Below are 18625 nucleotides of genomic sequence, written 5' to 3'. Positions count from 1 at the left end.
GAGACTCCTTATTTCTCAACTAGACTATTGCAATAGCATCCCATCTCCTTGCTTTCATTCTCTCCTCCCCTATCCCATCTGCCACAGAGCTACTAAATCAGTCCTTTTCAAACACAGATCTTACCACATCATTACTCCTACTCAAAAATTTTCAATGGCTTCCTTTTACCTCTAGAATGAAATAAAAAAATCTCAACCTAACAATGGACTCAAAAACACAAGAACAATTTTCAAAAAAAGAACTAGTATGAAATGGTGAACTAGTGAGGCAGTTTATCACCTAAAGTGCATGTTAAATTTAAAATATTAATAAAATTGTTCAATTTATTTCTCAACTTTATTTTTCTGAACTTTATTTTTTGGTTACAGATGTTCCCTTTTCTTCCATCCCTATTATTTTTCCAAAATTCATTCCTTCTCCCTCAATCCTCCAATAGAGCTTTCTCTTGCAATAAAAATTATCAAGTAATAGACAGCTTTTAAGGCCCATCACAACCTGATTTCCTTCTAACCTTCTAGATTTATCTCCTATTATTCCTATTTACCTACTTTATATTCCAGTAAAATCAGACTTCTTCAGACATAACTTTCTCTGCACCTTTGCATAAGTAGATCTTCATGTTTGGAATACGTTCTTTCTCACTTCTAACTTGAAAACTATTTTCCTTCAAAGCACAATTTGTCTACCACCTCACAATCTCCCTTTATGTTTGCACTGTGGGCCTCTTGAAATTACTTTGTATTTCCTCATTTGTATTCCCATTCTAGGTACCTTTCTGTCTGCCCCGGTAATTGAGAACAAGGCCTGTTTTATTTTTGGATACTCAGCATCTAACAGTGCACTGCACACAGCAGCTAATTAATTCATTGAGCTTTTCATTATTTAATTTTATATAATAACTTTTTGGAAACTCAGGGGTTTTTTGTTGTTTTAATTAGGAAGGAAAAAAACAACTGACATGAAAAAGATAGGCCAGTCATGAAGCAAAAGAAATGTAACAATAACATTCAATCATTTTTCATCCACTATGGAAAAGTTACAGAAAGACAAATAAAAATTGCACACGAGAAGGCAAAGATGTATTCCAATCTGTTTGGTTGGGAAGAGAATATAGACATATAAGTATTCAAAGAAATAAATTAGCAACTTTAAGAGATAACAGAAGCTCCTCAAAAGAAGGAATCTGCCCAAGACTAAAAATTGTTACCTCCTGACAAAGCAGAAAATTATAGTAACTGGTCTTTTATGTTTTTTTAAGTTGACATATTTTGTGTTTTATATCACTTAACATTTCTCAAAGGACTGCCCCTCATAACAAGAGAAAAAAAGAGATCAGCAAAACACTGAGAGGCTAATTTATGCAACATTTCAAATGCACAATCCTGTTTATGTGCAAAGAGAAAAAGGTAAACCATCCCATCTCTTCTTTGGGATCAACTGAGTCTAGACATAATAGTTTTATAGCATTCAGCTTGGAATGTTTTATTATTCTGTCCAATTTCATTGTTGTCATTGGTCTTTTTTTCTTCATCAGATACAATCACTGGGCTTGCATCAAATTTCTCCATCCTCCAATCTACCCTGCACAAAGCTTTCAAGATAATTTTCATAAAGCACAGGTCTGACATTGCTACTCTCCTGCTCAAAAAGCACCCAAAGGACAAAAATAATAAATTCCTATTTGGAATTCAAATCTCTTCCCAATCTGGCTTCATCCTGCTTTTCCAGGGGTGTTATGTGACTTCCTTTCTTGCACAATCTAGTCCAAATATCCTAGTGACTATTTCTCATATATGACATTCCATCTCCTTGCTCAGGCTGTCATCTCATCCTGGAATGCAATCCTTTTACTCTTCAGAATTCTAAGCTTCTTTCCAGCTTGACATGAGCTTTTCCTCACATGCTCTTCTTGCACCTCCTATTATTCCTTCTCTTCAATGACATTACATATACTTTGTATTTACTTATGTAAGAACAAATTGTTGTCCCTGATAAAATATAACCTTTTTGTAGACAGGGATTGTTTCGGGGATTTTTTGTAATCCCAGTATTTAAGACACTAGACACAATATTTGTTGACTGATTTCTCTACTAATGTTCTATCTACTCTTCTGCTCTGTAGTGGGATCCAGTGGCGTTCTAGACACTGAGAGTATGCTGTCCTACCCTGTGGGCAAATCTTCAAGTATGGTCTCAGCAATTGGCCTGGAGGTCCATTTTTTGTCAGTGGCTAAGACCTAAGAGTCTTCAGCACAATTTCCTTGAAGAAACCTTGACCTTGGATCATGATCTACCTGGTAATATTATGGATCCTTCAAGTATTTTTATAAATGTCAACTACAAATCAAATTTGTATAGAACTATACTATGACTTTCTTGAAGTAGGTAGTAAAACCATTTTACATAGGCTTAGAAAGGTTAAAATAGCTTTTCTAGTTCACAAAGCTAGTAACTAAAACTGGATTCTAACCCAGATATCTCTGTACATATATACAAATACACACACATATTTCTACCAAGGGTTCTTGTGTTGTAATCTTCTCTACTAAACCTGTTTTAGATGGAGTAAAAGGTTTAGTCAGCAAGACCTGACTTTGAATCTAATTTCAGTGACCAGATTTTTCTATCCTGTTCAAAGCATTTGACCTCAGTTTCAGTTTGCTCACTTATAAATCTGTCTTTATTAACACTAGGCCCTGGGATTAACAAAGATAAAATTTAAACAGCTCCTTTAAGGAACTTACGTTGTAAAGGGAAAATTTGTAACTAGCAAAGCATATACAAAATCACAATATAATAGCATTTTTCCAGCTCTTTAATGTTTTCAAAGTGCTTTATAAATATGATCTCATTTAAATATCATAACCCTGTGAAGTACGTGCTGTTTATTTTCCCAGGGGTAAAATGACCTGTCCAGGGTCACACCGCCGGATTTGAATTCGGGTCTTTCTGACTCCAGGCCCAGAGCTTCATTCACTAAGAACCCTTGGGGGAAAGTCTCTAGCAGTTGAGGGTGAGGAGGGTATGGGAACGCTGACATTTAATCAGGGACTTAAAAGGATACCAGGGAATCGAAGGGGGCTGCAGTGAGAAGGAAAGGCATCACAAGCAGGGCCAGGGAGGCAGGTGGAGGAGCGTTTGGCATCAGGTAAAAGGTGAGGGAGGCTGCAATGGCAGGTCCGGAGCAGTTTTTTTTGGAAGGCTAATAAATAGCCCCCAGTCTCATCGGGTTGTCTCGGGGCTCAAAAGAAGTAACAGGTGCAAAGTACTTGGCATCCCTTGAGGTGGTATAGCTATCCAAGGCCATTACTCGAGATGTTCCGGACCGGGGCCCGGGATTCGCGTTTCACGCGTCACGCGTGCGCGTGGGGGAAAGGGGCACGGGAGTTAAGCGCTTCAAGCGCCTTGCAGACAAGGACTGACTCGCTGTCCCCGGGCGCAGCCTAGCACCACACCGGTACAGTTCCCGGGAATGTCCGAAGCGGGAGCCGCGAAGAAGCTCAGCGAGCTGGCGGAAGGGGCAAAGGGCGGAGGGAGAGACAGCTGCAGAGGGGTTCAGTGTGGCTCACCTTGAACATGTTGCTGGCAGCGGCGGTGGATCCGGCTTGGGGGGGGGTCACCTCAGTTTAACTCCACCCACCACAAAAAGGCCTATTACGGCGGCCCAGTCAGGACATTATTATTCAGAGACCAATGCGTACACAGAAAACTAACGACGACCCGTAGTACAAACTTTATTAATAATCTATCCACAACCGCTATCACCTGCAGTGGTATGGGTTGCCAAGAGCAACTGGATGGAGAGAGGGAAGGTCGGACCTTCCAGTTTGCTAAGCAACGGGGAAACCGCGCCCACGCGCGATAGCCCAGGCTGCTGGCAGTAAGGTTGCAAAGAATTTACAGGGACTTCGAGGGGCTGCCGGGGCTGGAGGAACACCGGGATGCTTGCAGTCCAACGTTTGTCCCCATCCGCCCCGGCGCGAGGTCCAGAGGCAGAGACTGACAGGGACTCGTCGAAGAAACTACTCTTATTGACACGGTGGATGCCGTAGCTTTTTTTTTTTTTTTTTTTTTTTTTTTTCCCGTCGTCGTCGTCACCAACTGAGCCTTTTTGTGTTGATACCCTTGGACTTGTTTTCACTATGAAATAAAAACTTCCATCCCATCTTCCACCCCCGAGCCCTTGCCTTCTCCCCGAAGTCCAACCTTAAGTCTGCCTTCATCCTTCCCCAAGTTGCACATGAGTCTCCAGATCCGCGGACCGGACTTTGGAAAGAAACAAAGAAAGAAAAGAGAAAAAGAAAAAAAAAAACAAAACCAGACAATTCGAGACCCCCGGTTACGGTCACTGGCAGTGAGGACCCAAGGAGAGGGGCGCGTTAGAAGCCCTTTCTCAGCTCGGCCAGAAAGTGAGAGGTAAAGCCCAGGGAGCTTGAAACGCCCTCCCCTTCCTCCCAACTCCCGCCCAAATCCGGCAGCAGACGTTGCCACGTGCAAGAGGGAAGGCCTGAGTTCAAATCCAACCCCAGACACTCACTGGCACTAGTTACTTCTGCTCCAGTGTCCTCAAACGTAAAATCGGAATAATAATAGCCCCTTGTTGTGAAGGTTAAATAAGATAATTGTCAAGCGATTAGCACAGGGCCTGGCACCTACCTAGCAAGCTATAGGAATGTTTAGCTATTCATATTACATACATGATCTCTGTCCTAGAAAGCCTGGGAGGTAGGTGGTACTATTTATCCCCATTTTACAAATAAGAAAACTGAGGCGAGGCCTGCTTGGGGGAAGAGGGAGATGACGCAGTTGATTGGTTTTACCGAAAGAGGGGTTACATTTGTTTTATTATATTCCCAGGGGAGAATTAGACGCAATCATTGGTGAAAGGAAAATTCAGGGAAATTAGAGTTAGAAGGAATCTGAGGTCTTTGAGTCCAGCGCCTTCATTTTACAGATGAATTAACTAAGGCCCACATAGATGTATTGAACTATCTGACCAAAGTCACAGGTAATGAAATAGAGCTGGATTATCTATGGAAATAATATAGGCGGTACAATCGAGGAGAGTCCTGGCTTTGGAGTCACGAAGCTAAATTTGCTTCAGACTCGTAATAACTGTTACTACAGACAAGTCTCCATCTCTTCCAGTTTACATTTGCTCATCTTAATTTGAAAATTATACTAGCACCTATCTTCCAGGGATTGTTGTGGAAATGGAATAATTGTCAAAAACTTCCCAGCTCTTAAAGGTCTATACAAATGCTAGTTCTTCATTTTAATAATAAGGAAAAATCTATTACACCCTCCAAACAGGTAGTCATCACTTTTACTGTGTCAGGGACTTCACCCTGGCAATTTGATGGACCCCTTCCATAGAAATATTAAAAAAAAAAAAAAAAAAAAGTTAACAGACCTCAGTGTTTAGAGCTGTCATGAAGTACACTGAGTTGCCTCAGGAGCTGGCTAAGGCAGGATGATGACATGTTGGGATTTTTGTTCAGGTATAGGTTTGTATAGATGGCCTCTGAAGTACAAATTCTGAAGGTTCTATGGAAACTAGAAGTGGAGTACAATTTAATCCATTAAAATTTAGGAGAAAAGATTTTTAGAGTTTGCTGGATCTTCTCTCATGTTATTTCAGCTCCCATGGTTTCTGCTGTCTCTATGCAGATTAATCTCAGCTCTGCAAATATTGGGGTGTGGTTTTTTTGGACAAATAAGTAAACTGAGACTCCAAGAAGTTAAATGACTTTTCCATAGTCGCACAACTATTAAATATGATCAAACTTCATGACTAAAAAGTGCTTCAACCTGAAATAGAGACCTAGATCATCTATGTCTGAGTCTCTTTCCACTATATATACCATGTTCCAGTTATAGATTTTAGGGCTGGAAAAGGTCTTAAAAACTCATTAATCTAAGTCCTTCGTTTTATAAATAAAGCTGAATATGGGGTCAGTAACTTGTCCAAGGTCACACAATTAAAATTAAACTTAGTTATAAATTAACTTCGGACTATAGAATCTAGATCCTCCTAACTTCTATGAAATTCTGTAAACATAAGAGCATCCTAAAAAAATCTTTGCTTTGCTTTTTAAGGGTTTGAAATTAGCATTAAAATCAATATTTCATATAAGCTATCTTGACTACAGTTCCAGCAGTGTTTGAAAAATATGTTAATTTTCTTTGCTTTCAGATTTCTTCACTGTGAAAAATGTCATCTGTAAGTTCATCAGAGCTGGAGGGAGACTCAGATGATCCAGAATTAGCAGCTGAATTAGGAGCTGAATTTCAGGAAATAAATTTGTCAGATGTACCACTTGATGACCTTAAAGCGTAAGCACTCAATTGTTAAATAAGTATAAGTTTTGGCATTTCTACCAATATCTTTGTCATTATCCCAGATGACACAGAGTAGTTTAAAGATATCTTGTTTATTGGTCATACATTTATTTTTAAATTAATTTTGAATTCATTTGAACTCTAGCTTTCGTGATCATCTCCATGAGACTTAGAAAAACAACTCTATACTCTTGCATTTTTCTTATATATAGTAAGATTATGCAAATTGATTTGCATATTTGCCAGATATCTTTTATATACAAGACAATGTGCTAAGGGAGATTAAAAAAATAAAATTTGACACTTAAATCACATGGAACTCAGCTTACTACTAGAATCATATTTATGACATTGGAACATGCACAAATAATAGGTAGTTTGTTGGTCACATTTATTATAATTGTGGCAAGAAGCAGGGATAAAAAGAATGTCATAATGTCCTTGCCTTCAAGAAGATCACCTTTTACTGGGGAAGATAGCATACATATGGGTACATATAAAATTTATACAGAGTAGAGCAAAGGTAGTTTCAGAGAGGAAGGCAGTAACTGTAGTTGAGGTGAGGGAGGTATTAAATGAAGGCCTCTTTGTCAAAGAATAGATTCAAACTGAGTATTGAAGGAAGCCAGAGACCTTCAGAACAGTTAGAAATTGGGAGATTGAAGAGTTTCTGAGTACATACAGCCTGACCATCATCCTTCCAGTACAGTCAAGATTAAAGAACAATAATGTTGGGGCCTTTTTATAAACATTCTCAATTCTGCATCAGAAAACAGTCAAAATGCCTTTCTTCACTACAAAATAAGAGAACAAGAAAATAGTTATAGAATGCCTGTGAATCCTCTGAAGTGCATGTGGGAGTTGTATCAGGCCAAACATGCTGCATAAAATCTTAACAGCCAAACTCTCAGTGATTGGTTAGTTCTATTAGAACAAGCTAAATAAACTAAAAACAAGAGCCTAAAGAGAGATAAAAGGGAAAATATAATCCTCACAGAAATTCTGTTAATTAAATAAATACTATGAAATGAAAAAGTAGGAAAATTCCAGAAGAGGAACACAATTTTGCAAAAGCTGCAATTATACCCTTCAAAAATTTAGATAGGCCATCAGAACCTCTTTACTGGGGAAGGCTTGAAAAAAGAAGGAAAAAATAGATGAAATTAAAACTCTAAATGAAAATTTCAGAAAAAGAACAGAGGCAACCTTAATCTTAGCAAAGTGGTGTATGACCTAAAATGAAATCTAGAGGATGGAGATCAAAAATGCCATGATACAATTGTTGTCCATCTTTCACTTTTTGAAAAAGACCAATGAGGAGTGACTTACACATGAATTAGATTTAAATGAGGCACAGTAATGCAAATTGTCAGCTTCCCTCTCTCTTCCAGAGTTACTGAAGTCAAATGGTAAGATATTAAAGTCATGACAATTAGTAGTGGCCTGGGATGCAATAGGTGATCTTGGCATCTTTGATGTCTCACTAAGTTCTAAGCACTTCCCAGCTTATGCTTCAGTCACATTCATCACCCTTGGAACGCATTGTTCTTATTCTCCTATTGTACCGGGAAAAGTCTTTACATGCACAGGGTAGCCAAATCCCTAATTCATTAATAGGTTGGGGGCCTATTTTCAATCTGGTTTAGCCCACCTGCCAAGATGTTTTCAATGGTGTGGGGGCCACTATGCAAGCTAAAGTTTCTTGGAACCATAGGTGATTTGGGTGAAAAGTGTACACCAAAGGTGATGAGCACCCCTGAAAAGGGCTTAGCAAGCCCTTACACCAACAATGCTAGTTCTCCATGAAAACCCTATGCACTTTCAATTATACCAAAAAAAAAAAAAAAAAAAAAAAAAAAGCTAAAGGAGAACAAAATTGAACTATCTAGAAACATTTACTTTATCATCTTTTTGTCCCTTCTTCCCAACCCATTTTGTTGCTAAGAATTCTGTCCTTGACCTTCCTTTGCTGTCTCTTTACATTCCTTAACTATTTCAGCCACATTTAGCTTCAATAATCACCTCTTTGCTGACTCCCAATCCATATTTTTAACTTTCACTTCTCTCAAGTTCAGAACTGTATATCTAATTGCTTATAAGATAATCTAAATCTAAGTGTCTTAGTATTTCAAATTCAGCATCTTCCAAAATACAAATTATTTTCTCCATCAAGCCAGTTCCACCCCTGAATCCCTATTTCTGTCAATGGTCATCTGTTTTCCCATGTGTAAAATTTTATGTTTTTACATATCATATCTAATGAGTTCTTATTGATCCTTCTTCCAAAATAGTTATGTCATTGCCCTCACATACAGAAAATATATAGAAGGAAAAAATTCTAAAAAGAGCATGAACAAACAGGACAAATATCAATTAGTTAAAAATCACTGTTAAAATCCACAATAGGACTTTATGGTTTTATGTGCAATTAGTTTTTCTCCCTAATTTTGTGTTTGTGTGTGTTTGTTTATGTTGTTACTAATTTTATAACTTAAAAAGAATTATAAACAGAGAAAAAATATCATTAAACTCCCTCACAAAGAATTTTTTGTTTTTTTTCTACACCTATACCTGGAATATCCTTTCCCATCATCCCTGATTAATGAAATCATACCTATCTTTCAAAATCCAAATTAAATTGTACCTTCTCCATGAATATTTTTTCATTTTAAATTCAGTTCAGCATTTTAAAAGTATATGTCCAAGACACTACACAAGATGCTAAAATAACTAACTATGCCCATGCCCCCTATAGATAGAGATGTAACAATTATTGCCAATCTATCCTCCACTATTCTATTCCTTTGACTATGTATGTTTGGAATGGGGGAGGGGTGGTCAGTGGAAGGATTACAAAATGCAAGGGTGATTTGAGGAACCTGAGAGTATTAACTAGAGAATCAGAGTCTGAGAAGTAGCTTTAATGCTTAAAACTAAGCAGTAAGTGAAGATAGTGATCTGAATAGCAGAGATGATAAGTGGCACATTCCATATATGGTGCATGGCATACACAAATACGGGCCATCTCTTATTCTATTACAGTTCAAAAGACTGATATAGTATATTTCTTATCTCTCAGATATAGCTGGAGTAGGTATGGAATGAATGAATGATAAAACATTTATTATTAAGCACTTCTTATATGCAAAATGCTGGGCCAAAGAAGAGGGATGAAAATGAAAAACAAAATGCTTGCTCTCAAGGATTTCACATTCTAATAGAAAACAATCAATATAGGACGTTTCAGATGAAATATAACACGTGCAAAGATAGTTGCTGGTTCATATCTCTTTGCAAGGATCATTGCCCTCAATGGCTATAGGAGCTTACAGGTAAACTGGTAGTTAGAATGCCCAGACATTGTGCTTAGCATTCCTTATTAGTCTCAGCTTTACCTGAGAAGTTAGAGTGCCCAGAAGGAAAGGTGATCAGCATTGTTAAATGCAGCATGAAGGTCGGAAAAAATTATTGAGAAAGATACTTTAAATGACAGAGGACTTTATATTTGATCCTGTAGGTGTAATTCACTGAGTTGAGGGGAGTGGTTGTGTTGGGATGTGGTGAAGGGTAGTAGTGCAGGGACATAGGTAAAATTATGCTCTAGGAAAATTGTTGATAGCTAAGTGAAAGATTTCAGTGGTGAATCACAATTCAACATAAATTTAACAGAATAACATAGTAAGAAAAATAGCAATAAAGAATTTTCCCACAATCTAAAACTTTTTATACCATCAATGGGAAGAATACCAACATACTGGTATATACGTATATATACATGTAGAAAACATGTACATGGAAGTACATAGGAAAGACATGTAGCCACAGCACAAACAGAATATTTGTGGCCAACACATATATATGCATGGTCTACTTACTACTCCAGCTACAGAGTTAGTGATGTTTTCTGATGATATCATATTGCTCCTCACTGGGCTTGCATGACATGCAGTCTGTGCTTGGTGCATTAACTCTGCTAGTCTCACGGCTGCTTCTTGACAATGCTCCAGTAATCCACAGCCACTGCTGGGCATTGTCAAGCATGTCTTTCTAGGGCCTAAGGCTGTGGAACAAATTTCTACTTCTGTCTGGCCAAAGCTAAAATCTTCAGCAATAGGTGGAAATGGACTTTATGGGTTGTTCATTTAATATAGCTACATCCCAGAGACTTTCCTATAAATAGCTTTAATAAAAAGGCCACAAGCCCTATCTAACATACCCAGTTATCAGACTGGGGAATATTTTTTTATCCTATAAGGACTTCTTTTCTCCAGGTTCTATGTGGAATATGGGTATCAGAAGCCAATCTCTTTGGAATAGCTTTAGAATGAGAGCCATCAATTAAGAGCCATTTAGCTTACCCCTATCTTTTCTTTTATTATTATTATTATTTTTTTAATTAATTTTACAATTATAACATTTTTGACAATACATATGCATAGGTAATTTTTTAACAACATTATCCCTTGTACTCCCTTCTGTTCCGAAATTTTCCTCTCTTTCCCTCCACCCCCTCCCCTAGATGTCAGGTATTCCCATACATATTAAATATCTTATAGTATATCCTAGGTACAATATATATGTGCAGAACCGAATTTTGTTGTTGTTGCAAAGGAAGAATTGGATTCGGAAGGTAAAAATAATCTGGGGAGAAAAACAAAAAATGCTAACAGTTTACACTCATTTCCCAGTGTTCCTTTTCTGGGTGTAGCTGATTCTGTCCATCATTGATCAATTGGAATTGGATTAGCTCTTCTCTGTGTTGAAGATATCCACTTCCATCAGAATACATCCTCATACAGTATCATTGTTGAAGTGTATAATGATCTCCTAGTTCTGCTCATTTCACTCAGCATCAGTTGATGTAAATCTCTCCAAGCCTCCCTGTATTCATCCTGTTGGTCATTTCTTACAGAACAATAATATTCCATAACATTCATATACCATAATTTACCCAACCATTCTCCAATTGATGGGCATCCATTCATTTTCCAGTTTTTAGCCACTACAAAAAACCCCTATCTTTTCACTTACATTTCCTGGTAGCCAAAAACAAAATCTGTCTCAGAAACTTTACCTAGGGTTAGAAATTTCTTATAGCTTCCCATTTAATTTCTAATGGCTAAATTATATCTAATCAGCATCCATTTGGAAACTTACCAAGGTTTCTCAAGGTTTGAACCTCCATAGTTTCTTGACTCTAAAATGTCTTTGTTCTTCTATATGTATGTCTTGAAATGACAGGGTAAGGCATAAGAGCAAAATTTATCTTAGGTATCAATGTCTCCCCTTGCCTGCCTTCTTTCCTGTTTGTCTCAGGTGGGTGGGTGGGTGTGGCTGTCAGCTCTTTACTGGATTTCAGGTTGTTCTGCAAGTTAGGGAAAAGAATGGCTTCTATTAGAGAGGGTTAAAATGGATATGGCGAAAATAGAGGAAATGCCAAGTTTTAGTCAAATCTAGGAGTGAAGAGAAATGCTCAATGAAAAATCCAAGGATATGGAAAACATCAGGATTCTTGAGAGTATAGCACAATAAACTTAAGGAAGAAGTAGGGTTAAGCTGAATAGTGTTGAGGGTGCCAGAAAGTGTTTATAAAGGGGAGAAAGGGTGGTTAAACAGGATGAAAGGGATGTGAGAATTACATGGGAGGTAGACTAGAGTAGGGAGTAAAGCCTCAGTATGTAGACATTAGAGAATAGAAAAGCATTACTAACTGACCAAGTTCTAATCATAACTTAGAACATTGGTATTTGAGACTGTGACCTCACAAATCCTTTATTGCATTCTTTAGATTTGGCTGATGGCATCTGTTGAGCTTCAGGGTGGTCAAGAGGAGCTTCAAGAGCTCTCTGAAAGGTGCCTTCTATTTATGTGTTGTTTGACTATAGGAGTGGTTGCTCTGGGGCCTCTGGGTGGAAGGAAGGGTATGGAAGTACAACTTTTAATACATCCCTTCATATGGAATCATGATTGGTAAAGGACTTAGAGGAGGAAACAATATTGCCGTTGTTTGTACTTCCCTACTTAGGAACAGCATCAGCTACTTCAGAAATTAGTGGCTAGCACTCAGGTTCAGTTTTCTGCTTTAATCAGGTATCTTCTTCAGAGTGTGTTGTAATTTTCTGTAAAGATTTTAAGCAGATAATTTGACAACTGCATTTTGAATTGTCATATAGCAATGGAGTCAAACTCAGAAATGAGGCCATTAAACTATACATAAGGATTGGCGGCATATGATCTTTTAAAGTCAAATTTTAACATTATCTCTGTTGTATTGTATTTTTATATATTTTATTAAACATTTCTCAATAACATTTTCATCTGGTTAGGCTGTCTTCCAAAGGAGTGTTGTAAGTTTGACACCTTTGTTACATAGCCTGACAACTGGAAAGAGAGTTGACCTTGGTGTCAGGAAAAGTCTAGTTCAAGTCATGTTTCTGACATTACATTAGCGTTATGGCTCTGGGTAAAACATTTTTCAGATCCAGGGAGCTCTATAACTATGAGTTGCAGAGGAGGTTCTGATCTGCATTGGTAGAAGTTTCACATCAAGGAGTCCTATAAACTGATAAAAATCAAAGGTCTAGCCAAAATAAGGACAAAATTTAGAATGACTTCACTTTTTAAAAATTATTTTATTGTTTCTGGTTATACATTGTTGTAATTATACATAATATAATATAATATACAATATAAACAACAAATAGAATACCCTATATTAACTTTTTAATGCACATTTATTTATCATATTGGGAGAGAAAAATCAGAACAAAAGGGAAAAATCATGAGAGAAAAAAAAAGTGAATACAGTATATATATTGAGTTAACATTTATTCTCCATAGTTCTCTCTCTGGATGCAGATGGCATTTTTTATCCAAAGTTAATTGGGATTCCCTTGAATCATTGAATCGCTGAGAAGAACCAAATCTTCCTCAGTTGATCACTGTACAATCTTGCTGTTACTATGTACAATGTATCCCTGATTCTGCTTGTTTTGCTTAACATCAATTCGTGTAAATTTTTCCAGGTCTTTCTAAAATCAATCTGTTCATCATTTTTTATAGAATAATATTTCATTATTTTCCTATTCCATAACTTGTTCAGGCATTCCCTAATTGATGGGCATCTACTCATTTTCCAATTCTTTGGTACAACAAAAAGCTGCTACAAATCTTTTTGCAAAATTTCCCTCTATTTTCCTTATCCCTCTATTATGATTTCCTTGGGACATAGACTCAATAATGACACTGTTAGGTCAAAGAATTACTGTATTTTTAATCTTCAAAACACTTGTGCTAATTTGATATTACTGTTGGGTTAATAATTAATAACTTATGTCATTTTAGGAATCTTTGGCGATTTAGGAAATAGATTGTGGTAAAGATCATTCAGTTACTTTGATTTATTGATTATACATTTTTATAATTTTCTGAACAATGTATTTTGGGGATAGGGAGCTTAGTAGGGGGGAAAGTTAATTCAAGTCTCTGGTATTCCATTCCCTTTCTCTACTTAGTAGAAACAAATGCCAAAGCTCAAAAAGCTATTTTGTAAACATTGTATTCTGAGAAGAAAAATAGTAGTAATTCAAATATCTAATTTCCTAAGTATTTAGGAAAGAATTATGTCTGTTTATGAATATGGAAATATGTTTGGAAGAACTACACATTTTTAACCTCTATTAGATTGCTTGCTGTCTTGGGGAGGGTAGAGGGAAAAAAATTTGGAACACAAAGTTTTGCAAAGGTGAATGTTGAAAACTATCTTTATATTGGAAAAATAAAATACTTTTAAAAAAATTTTTTAAAAGAATAATGTCTCCTTTAAACTTATTCATTTTTTTCCCTATAGAATTGAAAAAGCCCATGCTGCTCAAGTGATCCAGAGAGCTTGGTGTTCTCATATGGATAAAATGATGTTTCAACTCTTAAAACACACAATTTGTGCAGCGGTATGTACCAGTTGTTCCCTCTCATTGTTAGACTTGCAAGTGATTTATACCCCAAAGATGTATTTATTGAGGATGTTCATTGTATCCTGTTTTCTGCCAATATTATCCAAAAGCATTAGATTTTGAGTTTACCCATTAGACACTTCTATTATATGCATATGTGTATATTTATCACTTAACATTTATCATTGCTATTTGTTCTTAAAAGAATAGTGAATTTCTAATAAATTGGAATCATATTTGCTTTTAGATTCTATTCCAAAAGAAATGTGAGACAGCTACAACACAAAAGAAGTTATTGATAACTTCAGAAGATAATGTTAAAGTCTGAAACACCCACTATTTAGATAGCCTGTAGGTCTTGAAATTTTTTATTAATAAAACATTAGAGGAAGTAGATCCAAGAAATGCTAAAAACTTGGCAATTATTTATTCACAGTCTAATCTGCTAGATAAAACTTTTATTAAATAAATACATTGGACCCATTGTCTTAATGTAAGGGGCATTAATTATCGTTAATTATAATTTAGTGTTACAGAAACAACCTACTAGTGGCTGCTGGGTGTTATGGGAGCCATCTGCTAGTCACTGCTAGGAACCTAATTCTGACCAGCAGAATAAATCCCTTCAAGTGACAGAATGATAATGATACAAAAAGACTGAGAGGCAGTTGCATTCTCTGACCTCTCTCCCCTTTCCTCTTGCCTCTGATTTATTTCATTCCTAATTCACAAGCAACATCTGCATCAGTTAAGGCTGATTCCTAATTCCTTCAAGTGTGTTACACTTCACAGCTGTGGGGGCTTTTGGAGAATCTATGTGCCCCTTCATACTTACGTGGGATCCTTAACAATTTAGATTATATGAATGTTAACAAATTCAGGAAAATTATATAACACATGAAATGCTGAAAAGTGTTTACAAAATCTTTTAAAAGTAACATAATGAATTTTCTTTATCACATATTATCATACATAAAGCACAGAGCAGAGCTCTCACTGTCCAAAGAGAAGCAGAATCACTTATAGATAAATGGTGAGAACAATATGTCTAACAACACCTAAAGGAAATATCAAATAGATAACTGCCAGTTTTGTCTAAAGAATACTATGTCATTAGATTATCAATGTATTAAGTTAGTACATCAGGGAAGAAGGAAGAAAGGAAGGAAACCCAAAAGAAAAAAGATGCTTCCTGAATATGAGAACCTTTCTAACACCAGTTTTCTTCCAATAATGCTTTGAAAATTGCAGATCTTGAAACACCACAATTTCTTTAAAAATTAAAAAAAAAAAAAAAAAGGTATTTTGGTTAACCCAAAAGTCAGTATATATATATATATATATATGTGTGTGTGTGTGTGTGTGTGTGTGTGTGTGTGTGTATAAATAAGCTGCAACCTACTTAACAAGCACACAAGAAGTGGCATAAATACTATCACCAGGAAATATATAATTGTAAAAAGATGAGGCCAGTCAAGTGGTCAGAGAAAAAAATAACAGGTGGAAAACTTGAATGTTATAGTGGCACCCATGATAGTGATCCTGGGTAGATCCTCAGTGAAAGATCTGTGGAAGAAAAATGGAGAAGAATCAGATAAAATAAGAAAGGATCAATAAATTGTAGTTGATAGTGATGGAAGTATACATATCGATGTTTTCCTGGAATGTTATCTAAAATTCTCTTCCATTGCAAAGATCAGATGCTTTAACAAAGTAGGGAGGTGATCTTGGCTTTTCAAAGGCTATTCCAGTGAAGACTAAGCACTGAAAGGTACTAATCAAGCAGGGAAGCCTTAGCGTATGGTCACAGAATGGACCACATAGATCTAGATTTATATAATCTAGATATGTCTGGACAGAGATGTAGAGTACACACACACACACACACACACATATATATATATACATTATATAATATTGTATATTATGTAATGTGTTAGTACTTTAATATTCTATGTATAGATATATCTATATTTGAAATAAAGACCAAAAGTTATATATAATATATATGTACATACATACATTTATATATGCATGACCTTTGGCAAAAGGCTTATCTTGAAGACAAGCATTTAGATGGGTTACAATGTATATCAGTAGAAGAAATACTTACTGCAATGAAATCAAGAACTTTTAAAATACTGGAGGTATTTAAAAGTCATATTTAGTAAATCACATTTAGGATGTTTAGAAATTATTAATTATACTATATCTGTTTCAGGAAAATTGTGTAACACATGAAATACTGAAGAAAGTGTGTCCCTTAGAGGCTGCTCTTGTAAGAGATCCTAGTGTGCCATGTAAAGTTAGATTCAGGTAATAGTTTGTGTGTTCATTAAGATAACAGCCATTAATCTGATACCAACTGACTAACTTTTAGTGTCTTTTCAGATTTGGTGGCAAGAACTTTCCACCTTTTATTGTATTTAAAATTTTTCTTCACACTGGAGGCCATGGAAACAAGTATTTCAGTGGAAAAAATACATTGAGGCCATCAAGTGAGGTGACTTATCCTTTTTTGCTAATAAATCATAGCTTCTTAGAATCATAAATTAATAGGTCATCAGTAAGTCACACTAAGTATCTGAGGTCAAACTTGATTCAAAAAGATGAATCTTCTGACTCAAGGCCTGGCACTCTATCTTTTGTACCACTTAGCTGCCCCAGATCAGGCTACATGGCAGATATTATTCCTACTGTACTGTTTTAGGTTTATTCATTGAATTAGTACAGTATTTTAAGTTTATTCATAATTAATGATTATACTTTTAACATTTTCAGCTTATTAGGTTAGAGTTTTAATTCATTTGGTAAATAATTGAGAAAACGTTTTCTATATATAGACTAGTTTTGTGAAATTGAAATTATTGTCTAATCAAAATGTCTAAAAGAATCTTGGAATATATTCTCTCTATATGTGCGTATGTGTATCTGTGTGTGTATGTGTGTATGTGTTTTAGAGATCGTCATTTTATCAGTAAAGAAAGTGAGCACCAGAGTAAAGTGACATCTTCAGTGTGGTAGGAACAATACCTTCTATGTAGGCTAAGCAGATTTTTGTTCCTACAAGGCAGAGAAGTTGTCCTAAGGATCAGATATATAAGGATCAAGCTATTGAAGCTTCCATTTATAAATTCTGATTCTAGCTCATAGTGGGACACTAGAGACCTTTGTCTGTTACTGCTCTGTTTTGTGACTTTAAGCACATTATTTCTCAAGGCTTATTTTCTCATTTATAAAACAAAGTGATCAGATTAGGTGATAATCTGAATGTCTTTCCCTTTGATTTTTTTTTTTTATTGGTTTGTTTTTTGCTGAGGCAATTGGGGTTAAGTGACTTGCCCACAGTCATACAACCAGAAGTGTCTGAGACCAGATTTAGACTCAGGTGCTCCTGACTTCAGGGCTGATGCTCTATCCACTGCGCCACCTAGCTGCTCCACTTTGATTTTTTAAATATGATACTGCAGAGCAGATATCTCTTACACAGTAGTTCTCTAAGAATGCTAGAATTTCTAAGTTGTCCATTAGCTCAGCTATGTTGGAGTGACAGTAGAAAAATGATTTTATAAAACTCTTCCAAAGATGTTATTTTTCTCTATTAATATTGTAAAAATATTTTCCTTTTGGATAAGTAGCTTTTGGAAGAAAAAGATATGAACTCTCTAAAGCATATGGACACATCATGATTACAAAAATATTTCTGTTATTTGTGAACTTTTAAAATATTTTAATAGTTTTTATTTACCAGATACATGCATGGGTAATTTTACAACATTGACAATTGCCAAACCTTTTGTTCTAATTTTTCCCCTCCTTCCCCCCTGCCAGATGGCAGGTTGACCAATACATGTTAAATATATATGTTAGAGTGTAAATTAAATTATTTGTGAACTTTTTATTCACTGTTCTCTTTCACAGGCAGTGGTTGATGCTTGCAAACTAATGGGAAATCGGAAATACTATGACCAAATAATTCAGGACCAACTTCAATTCCAAAAGTACAAAGTTGCTGATGAAATTGATGTTGTTACTATGAAGGATTATATGCATGTAAGGAATATTATCATTATTTTTTAAATACTAATGAGAAAAGCTTCACTCTATAATCATATATTATTGAAGAAATTCTTATTCTGTGTAAAGGGATAAGACTTTAAAAAGAAAAAACCTAACTCATTTTTATAATTTCTAAAAACTTCGTCTTGTAACACCATATTGGTATAATTATAAGGCCCCTTATGATGTTGACTACTTCCCCAAAATGAAATTTCTCAAAATAAAAAGTTTGTAGGTTTATGTAATGAAATACTCAAAATGCCTTCATTTT

General features: G+C 35.9%; 2 protein-coding genes across 4 annotated transcripts in view; one reads left to right on the top strand and one right to left on the bottom strand.

Annotated features, from left to right (window-relative positions):
• The window catches only part of APOO (apolipoprotein O), a 65657-nt gene extending 61959 nt beyond the window's left edge, over positions 1-3698 (bottom strand). The window contains exon 1 of the mRNA XM_074300919.1: positions 3571-3698. Coding sequence (XP_074157020.1) covers positions 3571-3579 — 9 coding nt within the window. The 5' untranslated portion in view covers positions 3580-3698. The remainder of the gene's footprint in view (positions 1-3570) is intronic.
• Positions 3377-18625, top strand: part of C3HXorf58 (chromosome 3 CXorf58 homolog) — a 31650-nt gene continuing 16401 nt past the window's right edge. Inside the window, exons 1-6 of one of the 3 annotated variants that reach the window (XM_074300916.1) lie at positions 3377-4417; positions 6198-6337; positions 14193-14292; positions 16517-16611; positions 16687-16798; positions 18217-18348. In XM_074300916.1, coding sequence (XP_074157017.1) covers positions 6216-6337; positions 14193-14292; positions 16517-16611; positions 16687-16798; positions 18217-18348 — 561 coding nt within the window. In that variant the 5' untranslated portion in view covers positions 3377-4417; positions 6198-6215. Of the gene's footprint in view, positions 4418-6197; positions 6338-12124; positions 12434-14192; positions 14293-16516; positions 16612-16686; positions 16799-18216; positions 18349-18625 lie in introns of those variants that run through there. The other 2 variants (XM_074300917.1, XM_074300918.1) reach the window with 2 other exon arrangements.

The sequence above is a fragment of the Sminthopsis crassicaudata genome, chromosome 3 (assembly GCF_048593235.1).
Source record: "Sminthopsis crassicaudata isolate SCR6 chromosome 3, ASM4859323v1, whole genome shotgun sequence".
Taxonomy (NCBI): Eukaryota; Metazoa; Chordata; class Mammalia; order Dasyuromorphia; family Dasyuridae; genus Sminthopsis; species Sminthopsis crassicaudata.
The sequence above is the reverse complement of the archived record's forward strand: the minus strand, read 5'-3'. Positions and strand labels throughout refer to the sequence as shown.